Below are 20219 nucleotides of genomic sequence, written 5' to 3' on the forward strand. Positions count from 1 at the left end.
TCCCTGCTGTCCAGCTGTCCAGGGGACCCTTCTAGAGTCTTCTCCAGCCACCAGTTTGAAACCACAAGTTCTTCAGTTCAGTGTACAGCCTTTTTTATTGTCCAGCTTATTCATCCATACATGAATACTGGAAAAACCATAGCTTTGACTAGACGGACATTTGTAGGTGAAGTAATGTCTCTACTTTTTAATATGCTGTCTAGGTTTGTCATAGCTTTTCTTCCAAGGAGGAAGCGTCTTTTAATTTCATGGCTGCAGTCACCATCTACAGTTATTTTGGAGCCCAAGGAAATAAAGTCTGTTACTGTTTCCATTGTTTCTTCATCTACTTGCCAAGAAGTGATGGGACCGGATGCTATAATCTTAGTTTTTTAAATGTTGAGTTTTAAGCCAGCTTTTTCACTCTTCTCGTTCACCTTCATCAAGAAGCTCTTTAATTCCTCTTTGCTTTCTGCCATAAGGATGGTGCTGTATAATACTACAGCAATTTTGTGTATATTACCCTCCCTTTCCACTTCAGTAGATTGTTACATAGTTGGGGTGAAGGTCTTCATGTTACCTTTTATCCCCTGAAGAGCTTAATGTATTGTGCATATCTACAGTAGCTTATCAGTGGATATTGATTTAAGTAACTGATTAGCTTTGACCTGTTAATTGGTTCAGTTTGGCTTCGTATTTCTCAGTTCTTTGTTTTAGTTGGTTTTACCTGGAAAATAAAACTTAGTGATCTGAGAAAGGTTATTTTGTGAGTGCTTATGATTAACTCTCAAAGTAAATTTGAAAATAAGTATACAAGGGTGATTATGATACATCAGTCATAAATTATGTTGGAGATTGTTTCAGAGACATTCTGCTTCTTTGAAATAATTCTTTATTTCCATGGATACTGGCATAGGGTTGTAGATACAGGGTTGCAAAGATTATTAAAAGTAAAGTTTGGGGGCATGGCAAGTTAAGAAACGTACATCATCAGTCTGGCCTTGGCATTCTGCTCCTTTGAGCAAAATAGATCTATTGCATTCAGGTGCATTTAGATATGAAGAAGCTGGATAAATTTATTTTTCTAGCTGGAATTTGTTTACATGATTATCTTTAGAACCTAGTAAGCTAATTTATCATTTAAATCAGTTTGTATTTGATGTGTGCAAGGAACTATTTCAGACATTGCAGAGGATATAAAGAAAGACTGATGTTGGTAACTGTTTATTGAGAATTTGTAGTATGTAATGTCATTGTTTTCTGAAGTGGATGGATGAATGGAGATATTGGGAAGTGGACCAAACAGGAAACAGATTATGGGCAAAACAATTTTACATTCTGATTAAGCTGCCATGAAGAGCGTAAGCAGGGTGTATAGCAGTTACAGGAGGAGAAGGATCTGTGTCACATATATACATACATACACTGGTGGCAGGGTATGGTTTTATTTTATTTACTTTTTATGGTATGATTTTAGATATGAAAATTTCTCCCATCCCCATTCTTCTGATTACAACTAAAAAAAACAACAGTGAATTTTATACTTATGTCTTTTGCATCTTTAGATCCTTGCTAATCTTTTAAAAAGGAAACAAAACAAAGATTGCCCTTTAAGCCTATCTTTTGGCAAGCTGAATTATCCAGAGGGAAGTTAATCATGTTTTATTTTCTGTATAATTAATTTTAGTATTACTTTCTACCTACAAGTGTGAGCTAGAGCAGTGCTTCTCAAAATTTTTTTTACTGCAGCCCAGTGTAAGAGATATAGTTTGTATCATGAGCCAGTAGTTACATATGTAAATATATAACGGGAAAAAATCTCATCAGGGATTAGTCATTGTGCTTTATTATTTTCCATTTTGTTCTGTTTTGTTTGAATTGGGCTAAAATTACCTTGAGAAGCTTTTCATTTAGTAGGTTAAATTATAATTTGAAGGAAAGTAAAAGATGAAGAAATATTTATTCTATGGTGGAAGGAATGGTGTGAAATGGAAAAAGAAATGTGTGATCAGACTTTAATTTAAAAAATTGTCTTTGCCTAGTAAATGATATTCAGTTTTTAGACATTTTTCTGAACATTTTTCCTGGTCTTGTTTTTGTACTACTTTTATTTATGAAGTTGCAATTATAGAAAGTCACTAGTAAAATTTTATAGCTCTTGGATACAGTGATATGCTATCATTTTCCTCAAGATATTGTGTTTTTCAGTTCTGGCATTTTCATTTGGTTCTTTTTTGTAGTTTCTCATTCTGTGCTGAAAATATTGCATTTATTGGAAGAGTTTCTCCTTTACCTTATTTATAATGATTATAACTTCTTTAAAGTTCTTAGTGATAATTGCAACAGAAGCATTATCTTGTTGTTAGCATCTGTTGGTTATTTTTTTCTCTTGATCAGTGTGGACAGATTTTCTGGGAGAGCGGGTGAGTGAGTGAGAGCGAGAGCGAGACAGAGAGAGTGTGTGTGTGTTTTGCTGTGTCAAATAAATTTGGCTAATATACTGGATATTTTCAATATTGTGGTACTTTATTCTCTGAAAAATGTTGGTTTTTATTTAGCAGACATTTAGTTCGGTTTGATTCAGGACGCAAGTTCTGTCTTGCCTTTTTCAGTTCAGTTCAGTTCAGTCCCTCAGTCATGTCCAACTCTTTGCGACCCCATGGACTGCAGCACACCAGGCCTCCCTGTCCATCACCAACTCCCGGAGATCACTCAAACTCATGTCCACTGAGTCGGTGATGCCATCCAACCATCTCATCCTGTCGTCCCCTTCTCTCGCCTTCAATCTTTCCCAGCATCAGGGTCTTTTCAGATGAGTCAGCTCTTTGCATCAGGTGGCCAAAGTATTGGAGTTTCAGCTTTAACATCAGTCCTTCCAATGAGCGTTCAGGACTGAATTCCTTTAGGATGGACTGGTTGCATCTCCTTGCAGTCCCAAAGAACTCGCAAGAGTCTTCTCCAACACCACAGTTCAGAAGCATCAATTCTTCTGTGCTCAGCTTTCTTTATAGTCCAGCTCTCACATCCATACATGACTACTGGAAAATCCATAGCCTTGACTAGACGGACCTTTTTTTGGCAAAGTAATGTCTCTGCTTTTTATATGCTGTCTAGGTTGGTCATAACTTTCCTTCTCAAGGAGTAAGTGTCTTTTAATTTCATGGCTGAAATCACCATCTGCAGTGATTTTGGAGCCCCCCAAAATAAAGTCAGCCATTGTTTTCCCCATCTATTTGCCATGAAGTGATGGGACCAGATGCCATCAGCTTAGTTTTCTGAATGTTGAGCTTTAAGCAAACTTCTTCACTTTCCTGTTCCATTTTCTCCTCTTTCACTTTCAAGAGGTTCTTTAGTTCTTCTTCACTTTTTGCCGTAAGGCTGATGTCATCTGCATATCTGAGGTTATTGATATTTCTCCCGGCAATCTTGATTCCAGCTTGTGCTTCATCCAGCCCAGCATTTCTCATGATGTACTCTGCATATAAGTTAAATAAGCAGGGTGACAATATACAGCCTTGACGTATTCCTTTCCTGATTTGGAACCAGTCTGTTGTTCCCTGTCCGGTTCTAACTGTTGCTTCCTGACTTGCATACAGGTTTCTCAAGAGGCAGGTCAGGTGGTCTGGTATTCCCATCTCTTTCAGAATTTTCTACAGTTTATTGTGATCCACACAATCAGAGGCTTTGACATAGCCAATAAAGCAGAAATAGATGTTTTTCTGGAACTCTGTTGCTTTTTCAGTGATCTAATGTCAGTTCAGTTTTCACAGCATTTCTTTTGCTGTTTGGATGTGCTCAGCATTTGTGCCACTCAGTTGTCTAGGTCCTGGGTAATGGTTTACATAGGTATTAGTTCTCTGCATTTCGGATGAGTCCAGGACTTCAGTTGGCACACATATTCAGGGGCTCCCCTTCTCTAGTTCTCTCTGGGATTCCCATCTCTCTCCAGATCCCAGTGTATCCTTTTCCCTGTTCTCTGGCCAGAAAGTTAGCCTTCAGAGAGAAGTGGCAAGAAAAATAAAATGGTGTTTTTTGGGTAGTAGGGGCCGTTTTTCTTATCTGGAGATGGCTTTTCTCTTGGGTTTTTGGTGCTGAAGTGGCAAAACAGTGGCTGACCTTTAACCCCTAGCAGGGCCTGGGGAGATCAGGGGGAGCATGAGTTTTTCTTCCCTCACCCCAGCCTCCCCCTAGTAGCAGGGAAGATTCCTTTTACCTCGTCTTGTGGGTGGCTGAAGGGGGTTTTCCCTAGTGCCTTTGATTGTAGTATGGGCTTCCCTGGTGGCTCAGAGGGTAAAGCGTCTGCCTGCAATGCGGGAGACCTGGGTTTGATCCCTGGATTGGGAAGATCCTGTGGAGAAGCAATGGCAGTCCACTCCAGTACTTTTGCCTGGAACATCCCATGGATGGAGGAGCCTGGTAGGCTACAGTCCATGGGGTCGCAAAGAGTCGGACATGACTGAGCGACTTCACTTTTTGATTCAAGTATTGGCTGCACCATTTGATAACGCCAGCTCTGGGATCAAGCCAGAGACAACAGAGGAACAGTAAACACTGAAATTTACTTCAGCATCGACACGCAGCTCCCTGCTCGCTGTAACTGGTCACTATTCAGGTTAACTCCAGTCGGTCTGGTGTTCCCTTTTTCAGAGTTCTCAAGTAGCTAGTTACTTTTTTATATTAGTCTATAGGGTTTACTTGTGACAGCGAGGGAGAAATGCCACAGTTGCTTCCTCCGCTTTGACTAACTGCTGTGCACTTTTTTAACTTAAACTTTTTATTTCGTATTGGAGTATAGCCAGTTGACAGGATTGTGATAGTTTCAGGTGAACAGTGGAGGACTCAGCCATACATATGCATGTGCCCATGCTCCCCCAAACTCCCCTCCCATCCAGGCTGCCACAGAACAGTGGGCAGAGTTCTGTGCACTATACGGTAGGTCCTTGTTGGTTATCCATTTTAAACATAGGAGTGTATATATATGTTCAGTGGGCTTCCCTGGTGGCTCAGTGGTAAAGAATCCACCTGCAATGCAAGAGACCTGGGTTCGATCCCTGGGTCAGGAAGATCCCCTGGAGGAGGAAATGGCAACCCACTCTAGTATTCTTGCCTGGGAAATCCCACAGACAGAGAGGAGTCTGGAGGAGCCTGCAGTTCTTGGGGTCGCAAAAGAGTCAGAGGCGGCTTAGCAACTAAATAACATGTCCATTATAAACTCCCTAACAATCCCTTCCTCACCCCCCCCCCCCCGCCCCCCCACTGCAAACCATAAGTTCCTTTTCTAAGTCTGTGAGTCTTTTTCTGTTTGTAAGTTCATTTGTATCATTTCTTTTTAGATTCCACATAAAAGGGATGTCATAGGTTATTTCTCCTCCTCTTTTTCTTAAAGAGTATTTTTTAACCCCATTTATTCCAGGCACTGGGAAAGGTTGTATAGATTTGAATGTTGAATGAAAGGACCATGCAAATAAGTTCTTGTAGCCTGTATTTAGTTTTTTAAAGGATAACCTTTTGGGGGAGAGTTGATAGTTTTTCTTTGTTACTAATGCAGTGTTAAGTGTTCCTTTTGGACAGTATTCAGAACTGTAATATTAACCTTAGATGTCTGTCACGCTTGAGAAATAGGATATTCTGCTTAATAATAAGCTAATTATGTATGTGAAACTGCTTGTAGCTGATAGTTAAAGATAATTATTATGAAGGATATAAACATTTGTGTTTGTTGCAGTACTCTTGTTGGCACCTTGAGATACATATATATATATAAATCAAATTCTGCCCCCGCCAGCCACCGTTTTTTAAACTAGAGGATTTCTCCTTCTCTCTCCAAAAGCTTGGTATATAGATTTGATCTTATTGGACAGATTTTTGCATAATTCAGATTTAAAAATTTTAAAATAGATGTTTCCTTTTTAAAATATCTTATAATTTAAAAGGATTCTGGTTTTGATATTCTAAGATGTACAATACTCTTCAACATATCGCATTGTTACCTTCATTTTTTACTTAACTGTACTCTACAAGGTGTGTCTGTCTGTTTATTATAACATTGTCCATCTCCAGAAGCAGCCCATCAGTTCGTGAGAAGGGACTATATACTTGCTCTATTGGACCCATAGTGCCAGGCATTAATTGAGTATCTTTGGAATGAGTAATGAATTGTTGGATTATGGGTGATTTGCATATTTTGCCATCTACATGCTTTTTTTGCATTTTTCAGTTTTTCCATACTAAAATATTTTTATAACCAGAAAAATAGTTATAAGACTTTTTTTTTTTTAAGATTATTTTTTATGTTCTCTCACTGGTTTTTAGATGTCACATTTCAGGTTTTGTGCTTTGGTGTTTACAATTATTTAGTGCCCTTTTTTCGTTTTTTTTTTTGTCCCCTTAAGATGCATTTGAAACTCTGTTCTGAAGTTGTCATAGCGTGTTAATGTTAGTCGCTCAGTCTTGTCCGACTCTTTGCAACCCCATGGACTGTAGCCCAACAGTCTTCTCTGTCTATGGACTTATCCAGCCAGGAATACTGGGGTGGGTAACCATTCCCTTCTCCAGGGGACCTTCTGTACTCTGGGATCAAACCTGGGTCTCCTATACTGCAGGAGGATTCTTTATCATTTGAACCACCAGGGAAGTTTTCATACTGTCACAGTATTCAGTATAAAATTAGGAGTGCTGCCTTGGTTAAAAGCCTGATGTGATGGTCCTCACAGAGTCTCTGTGATATGTCTTTTACTTAGCCTTTGCTCTTGAAAACGTTCTGATTGCTCAAGAATATTGCTACTCCAGTAGAAATTAACCCAAGTTTTGGAGAGTTTTGTTTTGCTTTTTACAGAGATATGCTTCCAGAACCTCAGGAAAAAGTCAGTATTGTTCACATTATTCTTTCAGAATATGATTTTCTTAATGTTGAATCTGCTACTGTTAGTCTAATGCTGATGTTCCCTCGTCACATGTTGTTACGTCCTGTGTGTCTGATTTCATGTGTCACTTTGTTACATGCTTCTAGTATCAAACATTTTTATGTTGTGTTCCAACCCAAAATTAATATGGAAGATTGTGCCATATAAAGAAAGGAGACCTCATGTATTAGGGAGTGAGAAATTTTGGATATAGAGAATATGTAATTTTTGATTTGTTGAGGCAGAATTTGTAATGAAGTGTATTTGTTTTCAAGTATTAAAGTTGGTGAATATTATGCTCTTTAAAATGACTATCAGTGAAACTAGACTGTTACTCAGCTTTTTATTCCTACATGCAGAATACTGAGTTTCTATTTTTTTAAGTTATTTAGGAAAAGGCAGAGAAGTTTTTTATTTTGAAGCTATAGTTTCTACTTTGAATAATAAAAATGATTTTTTTTTGCAAAAATATTTATGTAAAGTAAAAAGTCTGTGCAGTTAAGTTAGAAAAATAAAGATAAATCATTCACAGCTTTCTAATGCTTTCTTCATTTTCTGTTGCTGTGTAACACATGGCCACAAATTTAGCTTGAGGCTTAAAGCACCATGTGTTTATTTCACAATTTCCATGGATCAGAACCAGGTTAGCTGGATCCTCTGCTTATGGTCTCAGCAGGTGAGGTCAATGCGTCAGCAAGGTTGTGCTCTCGTTTAAGATTTGTGATCTCCTCTCCCCTGGTTCATTCATATTGTTCGCTGAATATGGTTTCTTACCGTTGTAAACGGGTTGAGGCCTCATTTTATTTGCTGGGTGGGGATAGGGGAATCTCTCTGAGTTCCTGGCAGGCACCCTTGGGTCCTGGGTGTCATGTAGCCTTCTCACGTGTGTATTCACATGGCCGTAACAGGGGGCTAGTTCTCTGCTGTCTGTTGTGTGCATGTGCTAAGTCGCTTCAGTTGTGCTGGACTGTGTGTGACTCTGTAGCCTGTCAGGCTTCTCTGTCCACGGGATTCTCCAGGCAAGAATACTGGAGTGGGTTGCCATGCCCTCCTCCAGGGGATCTGCCTGACCCAGGGATTGAACGTGTGTCCCTTATGTCTCCCGGACCGGCAGGTGGGTTCCTTACCTCCAGTGCCGCCTAGGACGCCCAGGAGGCTCCTCTTGGGAGGACAGTAGCTCTGCTGGATGAGGCTTCACTCTCAAGGCCACGTGCACGTGTGCTTGCGTGCTTGCTGAGTCGTGTCTGACTCTCTGCGACCCCGTGGACCGTACCCCACCAGGCTCCTCTGTCCACGGGATTCCCAGGGAAGGAGACGGGAGTGAGTTGCTGTTTCCTTCTCCAGGAGTTCTTCCCAACCCAGGGATCGAACCTGCATCTCCTGCACTGGCAGGCGAATTCTGTACCACGGCATTGCCTGGGAAGCCCACACCTCCATCAAGGCTGTTTCCAGATACAGTTGACTTTAACAACATAGGTTTGAACTGTGAGGGTTCACTTACATGTGGAAATTTTTCAGTAGTAAATAGTACAGTACTACGCACCCTGTGCTTGATTGAACCCATAGATGTAGGACCTTAGGTAGGAAGGACTGACTGTAAGTTGTGTGTGGATGTTTGACCATGTGGAAGGTCATCATCCGTAACTCTTGCATTGTTCAGTGGTCACTACACAGTCACATTAGGGGTTGGGACTTCAACATACGAGTTTTGGGGGACAGATACACTGTGGAAGGCCAGAAATGGCAAGTGGAATTAGAACAGGATTGTATTAAAATATAATTGTTATATTTTTCAGAATAATGTATGCATGTAATTTTTTTATAAGTACAAAAGAGATTTTATTGGAATCTCTTCCTTCTCACCCTATGCTGGATCTCCAAACAACTTCAGTTCTTCTGATAACGTTCATATCACTAAACAATAATTTTGTATGTGTTTCTTTAATGTTCAGTTTTAGACATTATTTATTGACCTTTCGCAACAGTGGATGAGGTGTTAGTTGACTGTGCTGCTCGTGCTCTCTGAGTACCTTGATTTTGATGGATGAGACTCTGGATTTTTGCAGGGCAAGCTATTTCCTTCTTTGGCTGTATCTTGTGTGTATTGTGGCTTGTGGTTTTCCCATCAGTCCTCTTATCACATTTCCATTTTCTGGAAGTAGATGACATCTTAACCTTTTCCCCTTCCCATTTTACTTTTTATATAGTTTTAAACACGTGTAATAAATTATTCCTTTTTTGCCCTGCCAGTAAGGGGAAGAAAAGGAAAAAGTGGTCACCATGCTATCTTGGATCGAAAGTACCAAAATTGCGTCGGTTCCAGGAACTTTTGTGATTTCTGATTTCTAAGGCCATTTGAAGGATCCTGACGAGTACCCTCAAGGCCTAACAGACTGTTGTTGGGAAGAATGAATTGGGTTGACTAATATCTTAGGTTCACACTTAAGTTTAATTCCTATTAGACCTAGAATCAGCAGTCTTGAGGCATAAGAGTAACCTGTAAATGAGGAAGATTTCACTGTAATTTGCTGGTTCTCTTGTATTTTTTATGTCATAAGTTTTTTGTTGCACTCTTTTCAGGGTCATAGTAGAATTCATTTACAATTGCTTAAATTGGAAAGGCACTAAACTTTTTGTAGTGAAGCGTTTGCTTGAAATAGCAAGCACTAAGTACAACTTTTTGTTGAATTTTGGGTAGTGAGCATTACTCAGTACATAGATGAGGGAGTGCCTGAATACACTTTGCAGGACATGAGATTGTTGTGTTTATTCAAAGGTAAACAAGCGAACGAAATTGTGTTTGTAAGATTAAGAACTAAAATTGCCCCAAATTGGTGTTGACTTGCTTTTGTAAAAAAGTTACATTGGAAAACACCCTGCCCATTCATATACAAATCGTAGGGGACACTTTCTGACATGTAGGGCTGAGAGAAAGTGTTTGGGTTTGGTTGTAGACCACCGCAATAAAGCGAATATCACAATAAAGCGAGTCACGTGAATTTTCTGCTTTCCCAGTGCAGATAAAAGTTACATTTACACTACACTGTAGTCTAGGAAGTGTGCAGTAGCATTCAGTCTAAAATGTGGACACACCTTAATTTTACAACTTCATTGCCTGAAAATGCTAACCATCATCTTGTAATCTTTTTGCTGGTGGAGGGTCTTGGCTCAGTGCTCATGGCTTCAGACTGATCAGGGTGGTGGTTGCTGAAGGTTGGGGTGGCTGTGGCAGTTTCCTAAAATAAGAAAACAGTGAAGTTTGGTGCATAGGTCGAGTCTTCCTTTTACAAACAATTTCTCTGTAGCATGCAATACTGTTTGGTAGCATTTTTCCATAGTAGAAATTCTTTCAGAATCAGAGTTAGTCTTCTCAAATCCTGTCTTATCAACTACATTTATGTAATATTCTGTTTGTTGTCATTTCAACAATCTTCACAGCATCTTCACCAGGATAGAATTCTGTTTGAGGAATTCTGTCCTCTTTTTGCTTATCCGAAAGGGGCAACTCCTCATCCATTAAAATTTATCATGAGGTGCAGCAGTGTTGTCACATCTTCGTGCCTCACTTCTAATTCTAGCTCTCTTGCCATTTCCACCACATCTACAGTTAGCTTCCTCCATGAAGTCTTGAACCCCTCAAAGTCAGATACCATGAGGGTTGAAATCAACTTCTTTCAGACCCCTGATAACATTGCTATGTTGACCCCTCCTGTGAATCATGAGTGTTCTCAGTGGCACCAAGAACAGTGAATCCTTTCCAGTAGCTGTTCAGTTTACTTTGCCTAGAACCACTAGAGGAATCACTATCTGTTGCAGCTATAACCTTACTAAATATATTTCTTATTAAGACCTGAAAGTTGAAATGAATCCTTGATCTGTGAGCTACAGGATGGATGTTGCCTTAGCAGTCATGCAAACACTAATCTCCATCAGAGCTCTGGCTTGATCAGGTGTGTTGTTGATGAGCAATAATGTCTTGAAAGGATTTTTTTCCTGAGCAGTAGATCTCAACAATGGATTTAAAATATTTTCAGTCAGCCATGTTGTAAATAGATGTCCTTTCATCCAAGTTTGTTGTTCCAGTGAGAGAGCCCGGGCATAGCAGATTGAGCGTGACCCTTCAAGGCGGTAGACTTTTCACATGGGAGACGAGGACTGGCTTCTGCTAGTCATTGGCTGCATTGGCCCCTTACAAGAGTGTCAGCCTGTCTTTTGAAACTTTGAAGGCAGGCATTGATTTCTCCTCGTTAGCTGTGAAAGTCTACTGACTTCTTCCAGCTTAAGGCTGTTTTGTTCAGGATGAAAATCTATTGTGTGTGGAGGTGCCTGCATTAATTACTGGCGCTAGATCGTCCGTGTAAGTTGCAGCATCTTCCCCGTCAGCATTCGGTGTGTCGCTTGCACTTCTGTGTTGCCGAGATGACTTCTTTCGTTAAATCTCATGAATCAGCTCTGCCAGTTTCACACTTCTGCAGCCTCCTCACCTCCCAGCCTTCAGAGAATTGAGCGGAGTAGAAACTTGCTCTGTCTTTGGCTTTCCGGAACGTGGCAGCTGGTTTACTCTTCTTTCCAGACACTAAGACTTTCTCTGTATCCGCAGTAAGGCCTCTTTGCTGGCTCATCATTTGTGTGTTCATTGGAGTCGCACTTAATGTCCTTCAAGAACTTTTCCTTTGCATTTACAGCTTAACTGGTGCAGGAGGCTTATCGGCATGCCTTCTTCACTAACTCACCCAGAGTTGCTGCAGCCTTCAGTGTGTCTGCAAAACACAGTGAAATGAAAGATGCCTGTTGTGTGATGGCAGCTGTGTAGCCTTCAAAGCCTAAAATGCATGCTGTGCTGAACCCTGGCCTAATCAGTAGTGGACAGCTTTAAAAGTCTTTGTTAGAAATAAGCTTTTTGGTGGGGTAGCCAGCCAGCAGCTAAGAAAATGTTTAGGTTAAAGATTCCTCAGGCCTTGATTAAAGTCATTAGAAACTGATTTGATTTGAAGTTATTTTCAGATCTAAAAATACTCATTTCATATGGTGCCTACAAGTGATAAAGTAGAAAATTTAAGTGTTACTGATTCTTCAGTGTACCTGAAGGGAGTTGGAAAAACAGAAGAATGCCTGAATTGGACTGAAAACCCAGGCTGCTGTTTAATATCTTTCCTGTGAATCAATAAGTCTTAAGTAGCCAAAGGAAGGGCAATACTGGGATGTTGTTAAATTTGAGTAAAGGCATTCTGTGAAGAATTAGATGACATGATCGATGCCTCTTCTCTGGTGATTAGATTTTAAGAAGTGAGATTTTAGACAATCTTGTTGGATAGTTAGTTGAAAGCATATGTATTAAGTGAACCTTTGAAAAGTACTTTCTAATTGCTTAGTATTTCTCTAAGTAGTACTTTAAGTTTCTGCAGTAGGTACGTTTTTTAAAAGAGCGTCTCTGATAAGAGCTGACTTTTGACACTGTTGAAATGTTTTGTAAGTCTAAATTACATTTCCCCTACCTCGTTCTTCCCACCACCACCCCCACCAGTGCCTCCCTCCCCCCAAAAAAGAAGAAAGAAGCTTTTGATCTGCTAGAATATGGGCTAGTGCTTGATCAAAACTTTAGGGTGATTGAAACCACACAAAATGAAGTGAATTGTCAGCTCTGGGAAGACACTGAGGTGTCTTCATTCTCCTAGTGATATAAATTAGTATGGAATATCCCTTCAGGAACCTGAGTGAGTAAGTGTTTGATGCACACTTGAATATTGTTCATTTAAATGGAAAATGCCTACCAAAGAGAATTTGAATAATGTCTAACCCTTTTGAGTGATTTACGTGTGTTTTAAAGCTTTATATGCAATGTTTCTGTGAAATGAATATTACTTCTATTTTGTAAATGGGAAAAGTAAGGTTCAGAGGTTTGGCAGCTTGTAACAGAGTTGGAATTCAAATTCAGGTGTTTCTGTGCAAAGCTTGTACAATCCTATGTCTTATATGTATTTGTCCACTTAAATTTATTAACAAATTCTTCTTCTCTATCAGACACTGAGGATAAAGAGTGGATAAAGGGAAACAAAGATGCAAGCAAAAAAGGCAGAGTTTCTGTTCTTAGAGCTTTTTTTCTAGTAGAGTAGTAGTAACAGGAGTGTTAGTTGCTCAGTCTTGTCTTGACTCTCTGCGACCCCATGGATTGCAAACTGCCAGGCTCCTGACTGTCCATGGAATTCTCCAGGCAAGAATACTGGAGTGGGTTGCCATTTCCTTCTCCAGGGGATCTTCCCAACCCAGGGATTCAATAAACCCAGGTCTCCTGCATTGCAGGTGGATTCTTTACCCCTTAGGAGAGGGCGGGTCTGGATCTCAGATGGGCTACAGTCTGTACCTGCCAACAACTTCTGGGAAATTGAACTTTGCTTTACAAAGCTTGCTGTAGATACTGCAGAATGGGTTCATGTTATTTTGCTCCTGGCGAGTTGACTTGCATGCAGTTAGATTTTATAAAACAGACAAGTAGAAATTGAGGCCACGAGCATATTAAAATTTGGTGTGAGTTTAACAGAGGAGGTTTCTTAAAGGATCTGATGAGATTGTGACCCTGGTTAGGGTTACATCAACAAGTGGAGACCTCTGTGGGAACTTAAAGGGAAAGATGTTTATATTTCTACCAGGGTTCATTTCAGCTTGGACAGTTGTTGGGGTACAGTTCACCTCTTACTGCTTAAACTGCTTTAAAGGAACTTACATCCTTTGTCTCATGATTGTCAGTCTTTGTCATCCTTTGAAACAGTACTTTTAAAAATCAGATATTCGTTAAATAATCATACAAGTGTCACATTACTGTGATGAATGTTTCAAAGGTGAATGACAGTACAGTGAGGGTATAAAAGAGACAGTTCTGATTGGGCACATGGAGGGAAGGCTTTCCTCAGTAGGAAAACTAGTGGGGAGAGCCTGGTTCTATACCAAATAGAGGAAGGCTCTGTGGTTTAGGGAACTGAAAAAAGACCATTGTGCCTAGTGCAGAGAGCTGGGGAAGGGCACATGGCAGGAGATGAGACAGAAATTAGACCAGGCACAGGCGTTGTTTTTGTAGATTTTTGTTTCTGTAGTGAGTGGAAAATCGTTGAACTTTTTAAGGTGATAGAGGAAATGGGTGGGTATCAGTCACCTGATCAGATCAGTTTTTGAGAAGATAGGCATGCCATCTCCATGTGAGAGCCGAAGGCAATTTGGACTTGGGTCATGGTGGTGCTTGGAGGAAGAAGAGACAAATATGGGGAAGACTGGGTAAAAATCAGTAGAATTCAATGATAAATAGGTTATAAGGGGTGCTGGAGCAAATACATCAGAGGACTACCTCGTTGGTTAACCAGCTAAAGCTGTTTTGAGTTGCTTTCATAGTCTGTTCCGGGGTGGTTTTTTGTTTTTTTTTGTTTTTTTTGCCTGCACTGGGTCTTTATGGCGAGAGCTTTTCTCTTGCTTGGTGAGGGGGGCTGCTCTGGTTGCAGTGTGCAGGCTGCTCATTGCTGTGGCTTCTCTTGTTGGGGAGCACAAGGGCTTCTGCAGCCTGGGCTCATGGGCTCCGTCGTCGTGGGTCCTGGGCTTCTAGAACTCAGGCTCAGTGGCTGTGGCGGACGGATTTAGTTGCTGGGCGGCATGTCAGATCTTCCAGACCAGGGATTGAACCTGCGTCTCCTGCTTTGGCAGGCAGATTGTCTACCACTGAGCCACCAGGGAAGCCCTGTTCAAGTTGTTTATTCAGGATCATGATGGCCAAAGCTTGGTCTCTCGACTTCTAGGTAATTGTGGTTAAATTCCTAGCATTACCTAGGACCCACTTTTCATCCGGATTTGTTTAAGCCTAGTTGTCTTCTGCTTAATTCCCCTACCTTGTCTTTAATTGTTTTCTCTCTAAGCAGTATTATCCTTTGTTTATATGAGAAACTTTAAAACAGATTTTGGGGGGAACGGTGGGATTGTTGCTAAACATTAGGTCCCGACTTCTGAAAGCAGTTATATGGAGACACCCTTCACATACCACACAGTTAACCAATTGAAAGTGTGTAATTCAGTGGTTTTTGGTATGGTGGTGCAGTCTTCACCTCAGTCCATTTTCGAATATTTTCATCACCTGAAAAAGAAATGGTACACTTGTGATTACCACTCCTCATTTCTCCCCAACTGGCCCAGCTGTGGACAGTCCCCAGTAGATTTCTTTTTCTGGACATTTCATATAAATGCGTTTCTATAACGTGCTCTTTTAAATGTGACTTGCGTGTTTTCGAGGTTCATCTGTGCTCTAGCATGCATCAGTACCTCATTCCATTTTCATGGTTAATATTTCATTAATTCGGTAGAACACATTTTGTTTATTCATTCCTCATCTGATGGACATTTAGCTGGTTTCCAATTTTAATGAATTTTTTATGAGTAATGCTGCCGTGACTGTGTATAACTTTTTATGGTAACATATATTTTCACGTCTGTTGGGTATATACCTGGGAGTGGAATTGTTGGCTCATACTGCATATTATTATGTTTAATTTTTTGAAGAACTGTCAAACTGTTTTCCAAAGCTGCTATACCATTTTGCAATCCATTAGGGATATGTCAGGGTTCCAATTTCTCTACATTCTTGCTAACACTTGTCTGTCTTCTTTGATTATAAGCAAGTAAGTGTAAAGTGATAATCTCATAGTGGTTTTGATTTGATTTGCTTGATGGCTAATGATGCTGAACTTGACTTTTAAAAGAAAAGCGGAACTTTAATTTCACTGAGGATGTAAAAATAGAAATGTTTTGTATTTCATGTAATTGCATAGAGACCATTAGTTTTACTGTGTTTAAAATTTGTTCTTTTTCATCAGTTGTATTCCCTGAATGACTACAAGCCACCCATTTCTAAAGCGAAAATGACCCAAATTACTAAGGCAGCCATCAAAGCTATAAAGGTGAGTAACACTTTTTACTCTTCTGTTTTCAAAAGGAAATACTCCACTAATATTTCAGAGGAGGGATAATTTTTACAGATTATATATTTTCTTCATCTTTACAAAGTTAGTACATGTTCCAAAATTTGAAAACCCCAAAATTAAAATCTGTCACCTACAAACCCTCCCAACTAGAGATAAACACTTAATATTTTCATAAATATTCTTACATAAACTTTGAAGCAGTCATTTTCTCTTTTCATAGGTAAGAATTTGGATACAGGCATATTGTGGAGAATGTGTTTAACACTGTTATTTGTCACACTGACTTTATAGAATCTTGAAATACTAGTTAAGAAAAGTTTTCTAAGTAAAAATTAATGTGTTGGTTTTTTTTATCTTATTGATTATACTATAGATTTGAAAATAGACCTTTATGGAAAATAATTGGATTATATTGTACACAGGACATTTAAACTCTGGGAAGAGGCCACAGGTATTTAGCTGTTACTCTGACACCGTGGTTTTGAACCTGTGTTGACATATGGATACTGCTTCTGCTTTGTCACTTCAGTCATGTCAGACTGTGCAACCCCATAGACGGCAGCCCACCAGGCTCTACCGTCCCTGGGGTTCTCCAGGCAAGAACACTGGAGTGGGTTGCGATTTACTTCTCCAGTGCATGAAAGTGAAAAGTGAAAATGAAGTTGCTCAGTCGTGTCTTAGCGACCCCATGGACCGCAGCCTACCAGGCTTCTCCCTCCATGGGATTTTCCAGGCAAGAGTACTGGAGTGGGTTGGCTTGCCTTCTCCATGACTTATGGATACTTGTGAAAATCTCAGAAGATTGGACTGTCCAGAGAAATACACACATGTACAAAATTTTGCCTCAGAAGGTTGAACTATTTCTAGAGAAATACACATATGTACAAAATTGTCAATAAAATTTCTTGGCTTTGGGGACTTTCTGAAGCTCAGCCATAGACCCTTCTCCAAAATGTCCTTATCCCCAAAGCTAAGACTCCCTGTTCTAGTCCAGTTGTTAAAATTGAGTATGAGTGAGTGGTTATTTTTAATTAAGTAGATCTGCTGTAGGTTCTCAGTGATACGTTTTTCTGCTCGGAGTAAGAACATCAGCCATAACCAGAGGCACCATTATTTAAATAAGTTATCTTTATTTTTTTGTTTCTGTTTGTGTTTTTGGCCTCACTGAGGAGCCTTTGGAATTTTAGTTCCTCAACCAGGGATCCAGCCCTGGGCTCCCAGCAGTGAAAGCGCTAAGTCCTACCCACTGAACTGCCAGGGAATTCCCTGGATAACTTATCTTTGAATAATAGCATTATCTGTTAGATTTAACAGATGATTCTTCATAGAGAGTCTCTATTGGGAGAAAATTTAGATAGTTGATTTTGCAGCATTCTAACGGCCAAATACCTGAATGGTCTAGTGGTTTTCCCTACTTTCTTCAATTTAAGTCTGAGTTTGGCAATAAGGAGCTCATGATCTGAGCCACAGTCAGCTCCCAGTCTTGTTTTTGCTGACTGTATAGAGCTTCTGCATCTTTGGCTGCAAAGAATATAATCAATCTGATTTCGGTGTTGACTATCTGGTGATGTCCATGTGTAGAGTCTTCTCTTGTGTTGTTGGATGAGGGTGTTTGCTATGACCAGTGCCTTCTCTTGGCAAAACTCTATTAGCCTTTGCCCTGGTTCATTCCGTATTCCAAGGCCAAGTTTGCCTGTTACTCCAGGTGTTTCTTGACTTCCTACTTTCAAATCCCTTATGATTATACAGTGGAAGTGAGAAATAGATTTAAGGGACTAGATCTGATAGATAGAGTGCCTGATGAACTGTGGACTGAGGTTCGTGACATTGTACAGGAGACAGGGATCAAGACCATCCCTGTGGAAAAGAAATGCAAAAAAGCAAAATGGCTGCCTGGGGAGGCCTTACAAATAGCTGTGAAAAGAAGAGAAGCGAAAAGGAAAGATATAAGCATCTGAATGCAGAGTTCCAAAGAATAGCAAGAAAGCCTTCCTCAGTGATCAATGCAAAGAAATAGAGGAAAACAACAGAATGGGAAAGACTAGAGATCTCTTCAAGAAAATCAGAGATCCCAAGGGAACATTTCAGGCAAAGATGGGCTCGATAAAGGACGGAAATGGTATGGACCTAACAGAAGCAGAAGATATTAAGAAGAGGTGGCAAGAATACACAGAAAAACTGTACAAAAAAGATCTTCACAACCAAGATAATCATGATGGTGTGATCACTCATCTAGAGCCAGACATCCTGGAATGTGAAGTCAAGTGGGCCCTAGAAAGCATCACTACGAACAAAGCTAGTGGAGATAATGAAATTCCAGCTGAGCTATTTCAAATCCTGAAAGATGATGCTGTGAAAGTGCTGCAGTCAGTATGCCAGCAAATTTGGAAAACTCAGCAGTGGCCACAGGACTGGAAAAGGTCCTTTTTCATTCCAATCCCAAAGAAAGGCAATGCCAAAGAATGCTCAAACTACCGTACAATTGCACTCATCTCACACACTAGTAAAAGTAATGCTCAAAATTCTCCAAGCCAGGCTTCAGCAGTACGTGAACTGTAAACTTCCAGATGTTCAAGCTGGTTTTAGAAAAGGGAACCAGAGATCAAATTGCCAACATCCACTGGATCATGGAAAGAGCAAGCAAGTTCCAGAAAAACATCTATTTCTGCTTTCTTGACTATGCCAAAGCCTTTGACTGTGTGGATCACAATAAACTGTGGAAAATTCTGAAAGAGATGGGAATACTAGACCACCTGACCACCTGAAGAAAGCTGAGCGCCGAAGAATTGATGCTTTTGAACTGTGGTGTTGGAGAAGACTCTTGAGAGTCCCTTGGACTGCAAGGAGGTCCTGCTAGTCCATTCTAAAGGAGATCAGCCCTGGGATTTCTTTGGACGGAATGATGCTAAAGCTGAAACTCCAGTACTTTGGCCACCTCATGTGAAGAGCTGACTCTTTGGAAAAGAGTGATGCTGGAAGGGATTGGGGGCAGGAGGAGAAGGGGATGGCAGAGGATGAGATGGCTGGATGGCATCACTAACTCGATGGATGTGAGTTTGAGTGAACTCCAGGAGATGGTGATGAACAGGGAGGCCTGGCATGCTGCGATTCATGGGGTCGCAGAGTCGGACACGACTGAGTGACTGATTTGATCTGAACGGCCAAATCTTAGTTTTCATACTTATAATCAATGTCTAAATAGCATTAGAGTTCAAATCTCTGTATTTACGTGTAGAATATGAAAGAGAAGGACATGAGCAGTGAACACATTTAACCTAGAGAATTTTCTTCAAAGAAGTGATTTTTCAGTGACTCTGATGAGTAATAGCTTCTTGTGCTTTCTTTTTGTTCTCCATCATTGTGGTCTGATTTCTATGATCGTGATCCTGAGATTGTGCAGCATACATATTATCATTTTTGTTCTATGGAATGGTTGATGCATTTTAATAAAAGCTTTTGTTGGACAGAATAGTTTTTAATTGAAGACCTTTAAGGAATAGGTATTAACATTGTTTACATTTTTCAGATGTTGGAATGGTCTAAGAAAATTAATTTGCAACAGAATAAAAATAGCTAGATTTAAATTTTTCTCTCAGTCAAGAGAGAAAACATAGTTTACAGTTGAAGCATGGTTTACTGTACTATTTTGATTTACTGGTACTTTTTTAATTTTGAAAAAATAAAAGCATGTTGCAAAATACAGTGAGCAAATACAAAGCCGCTTAGAATTTCCAGGTATTAGCATCTTGGCCAGTACATTTGGTTAGTTCTCTACATGTACACACAGACACACATACACACTTTGTCAGGTTTTTTTGACTGAGTCATTTGAGAATTCATTTCAGAATTCATTTAGAATAGCACATAATCCCTAAATACTAGAATTTTAGTGTCCTAAAGCAAAGAGATTTCATAGATCAGCAAAATACATCCCATGCAAGAAATTTTACTTTGATGCAACATTATTATCTAATATAATCTACACTTTGATTTATCACTTGTCTGAATGCTAACTTTAGTAGCTAATCCCTGCATTTGTTCGTTTTCGGGATCCAGTCAAGGTCCTGTCATATATTTGTCCTCTTACCCAGCCTTTTGCTTTGTTTCCGTTTTGTTTCTCATTGACATTTTTGAAGAGTTTAGATCAGCTGTTTTGCAGTGCTGTGTTACTTTAAACTGCATTTGATGCATATGTACGGTTGATATTTGAACTGCTTTTTCAGTCAGATGATACTGTGTTTCATATTAAGGTAAGTCATCGGCTTTTTGTCAGTGTTAAGAGATGATTATTGTGATGGGTGTTTGTTACCATTGCGCACTGTCAACGAAACCTCTGATAACCTGTTATGGAAAAAGGCCTATGTGAATTGAAAATCTTTGAATT

At 39.9% G+C, this 20219-nt stretch overlaps 1 protein-coding gene across 17 annotated transcripts in view; it reads left to right on the forward strand.

Moving 5' to 3' along the window:
* The window catches only part of SCAF8 (SR-related CTD associated factor 8), a 218490-nt gene that overhangs the window by 26128 nt on the left and 172143 nt on the right, over positions 1-20219 (forward strand). For all 17 annotated transcript variants that reach the window (XR_009601677.1, XR_006060662.2, XR_009601676.1 and 14 more), the window contains one exon: positions 15728-15811. Coding sequence is in view for 8 of the 17 variants with exons in the window: in XM_060419857.1 (XP_060275840.1) it covers positions 15728-15811 (84 nt within the window). In the remaining 9 variants the exon portion in view is untranslated. The remainder of the gene's footprint in view (positions 1-15727; positions 15812-20219) is intronic.

Source organism: Ovis aries, chromosome 8 (assembly GCF_016772045.2).
Source record: "Ovis aries strain OAR_USU_Benz2616 breed Rambouillet chromosome 8, ARS-UI_Ramb_v3.0, whole genome shotgun sequence".
Classification (NCBI taxonomy): Eukaryota; Metazoa; Chordata; class Mammalia; order Artiodactyla; family Bovidae; genus Ovis; species Ovis aries.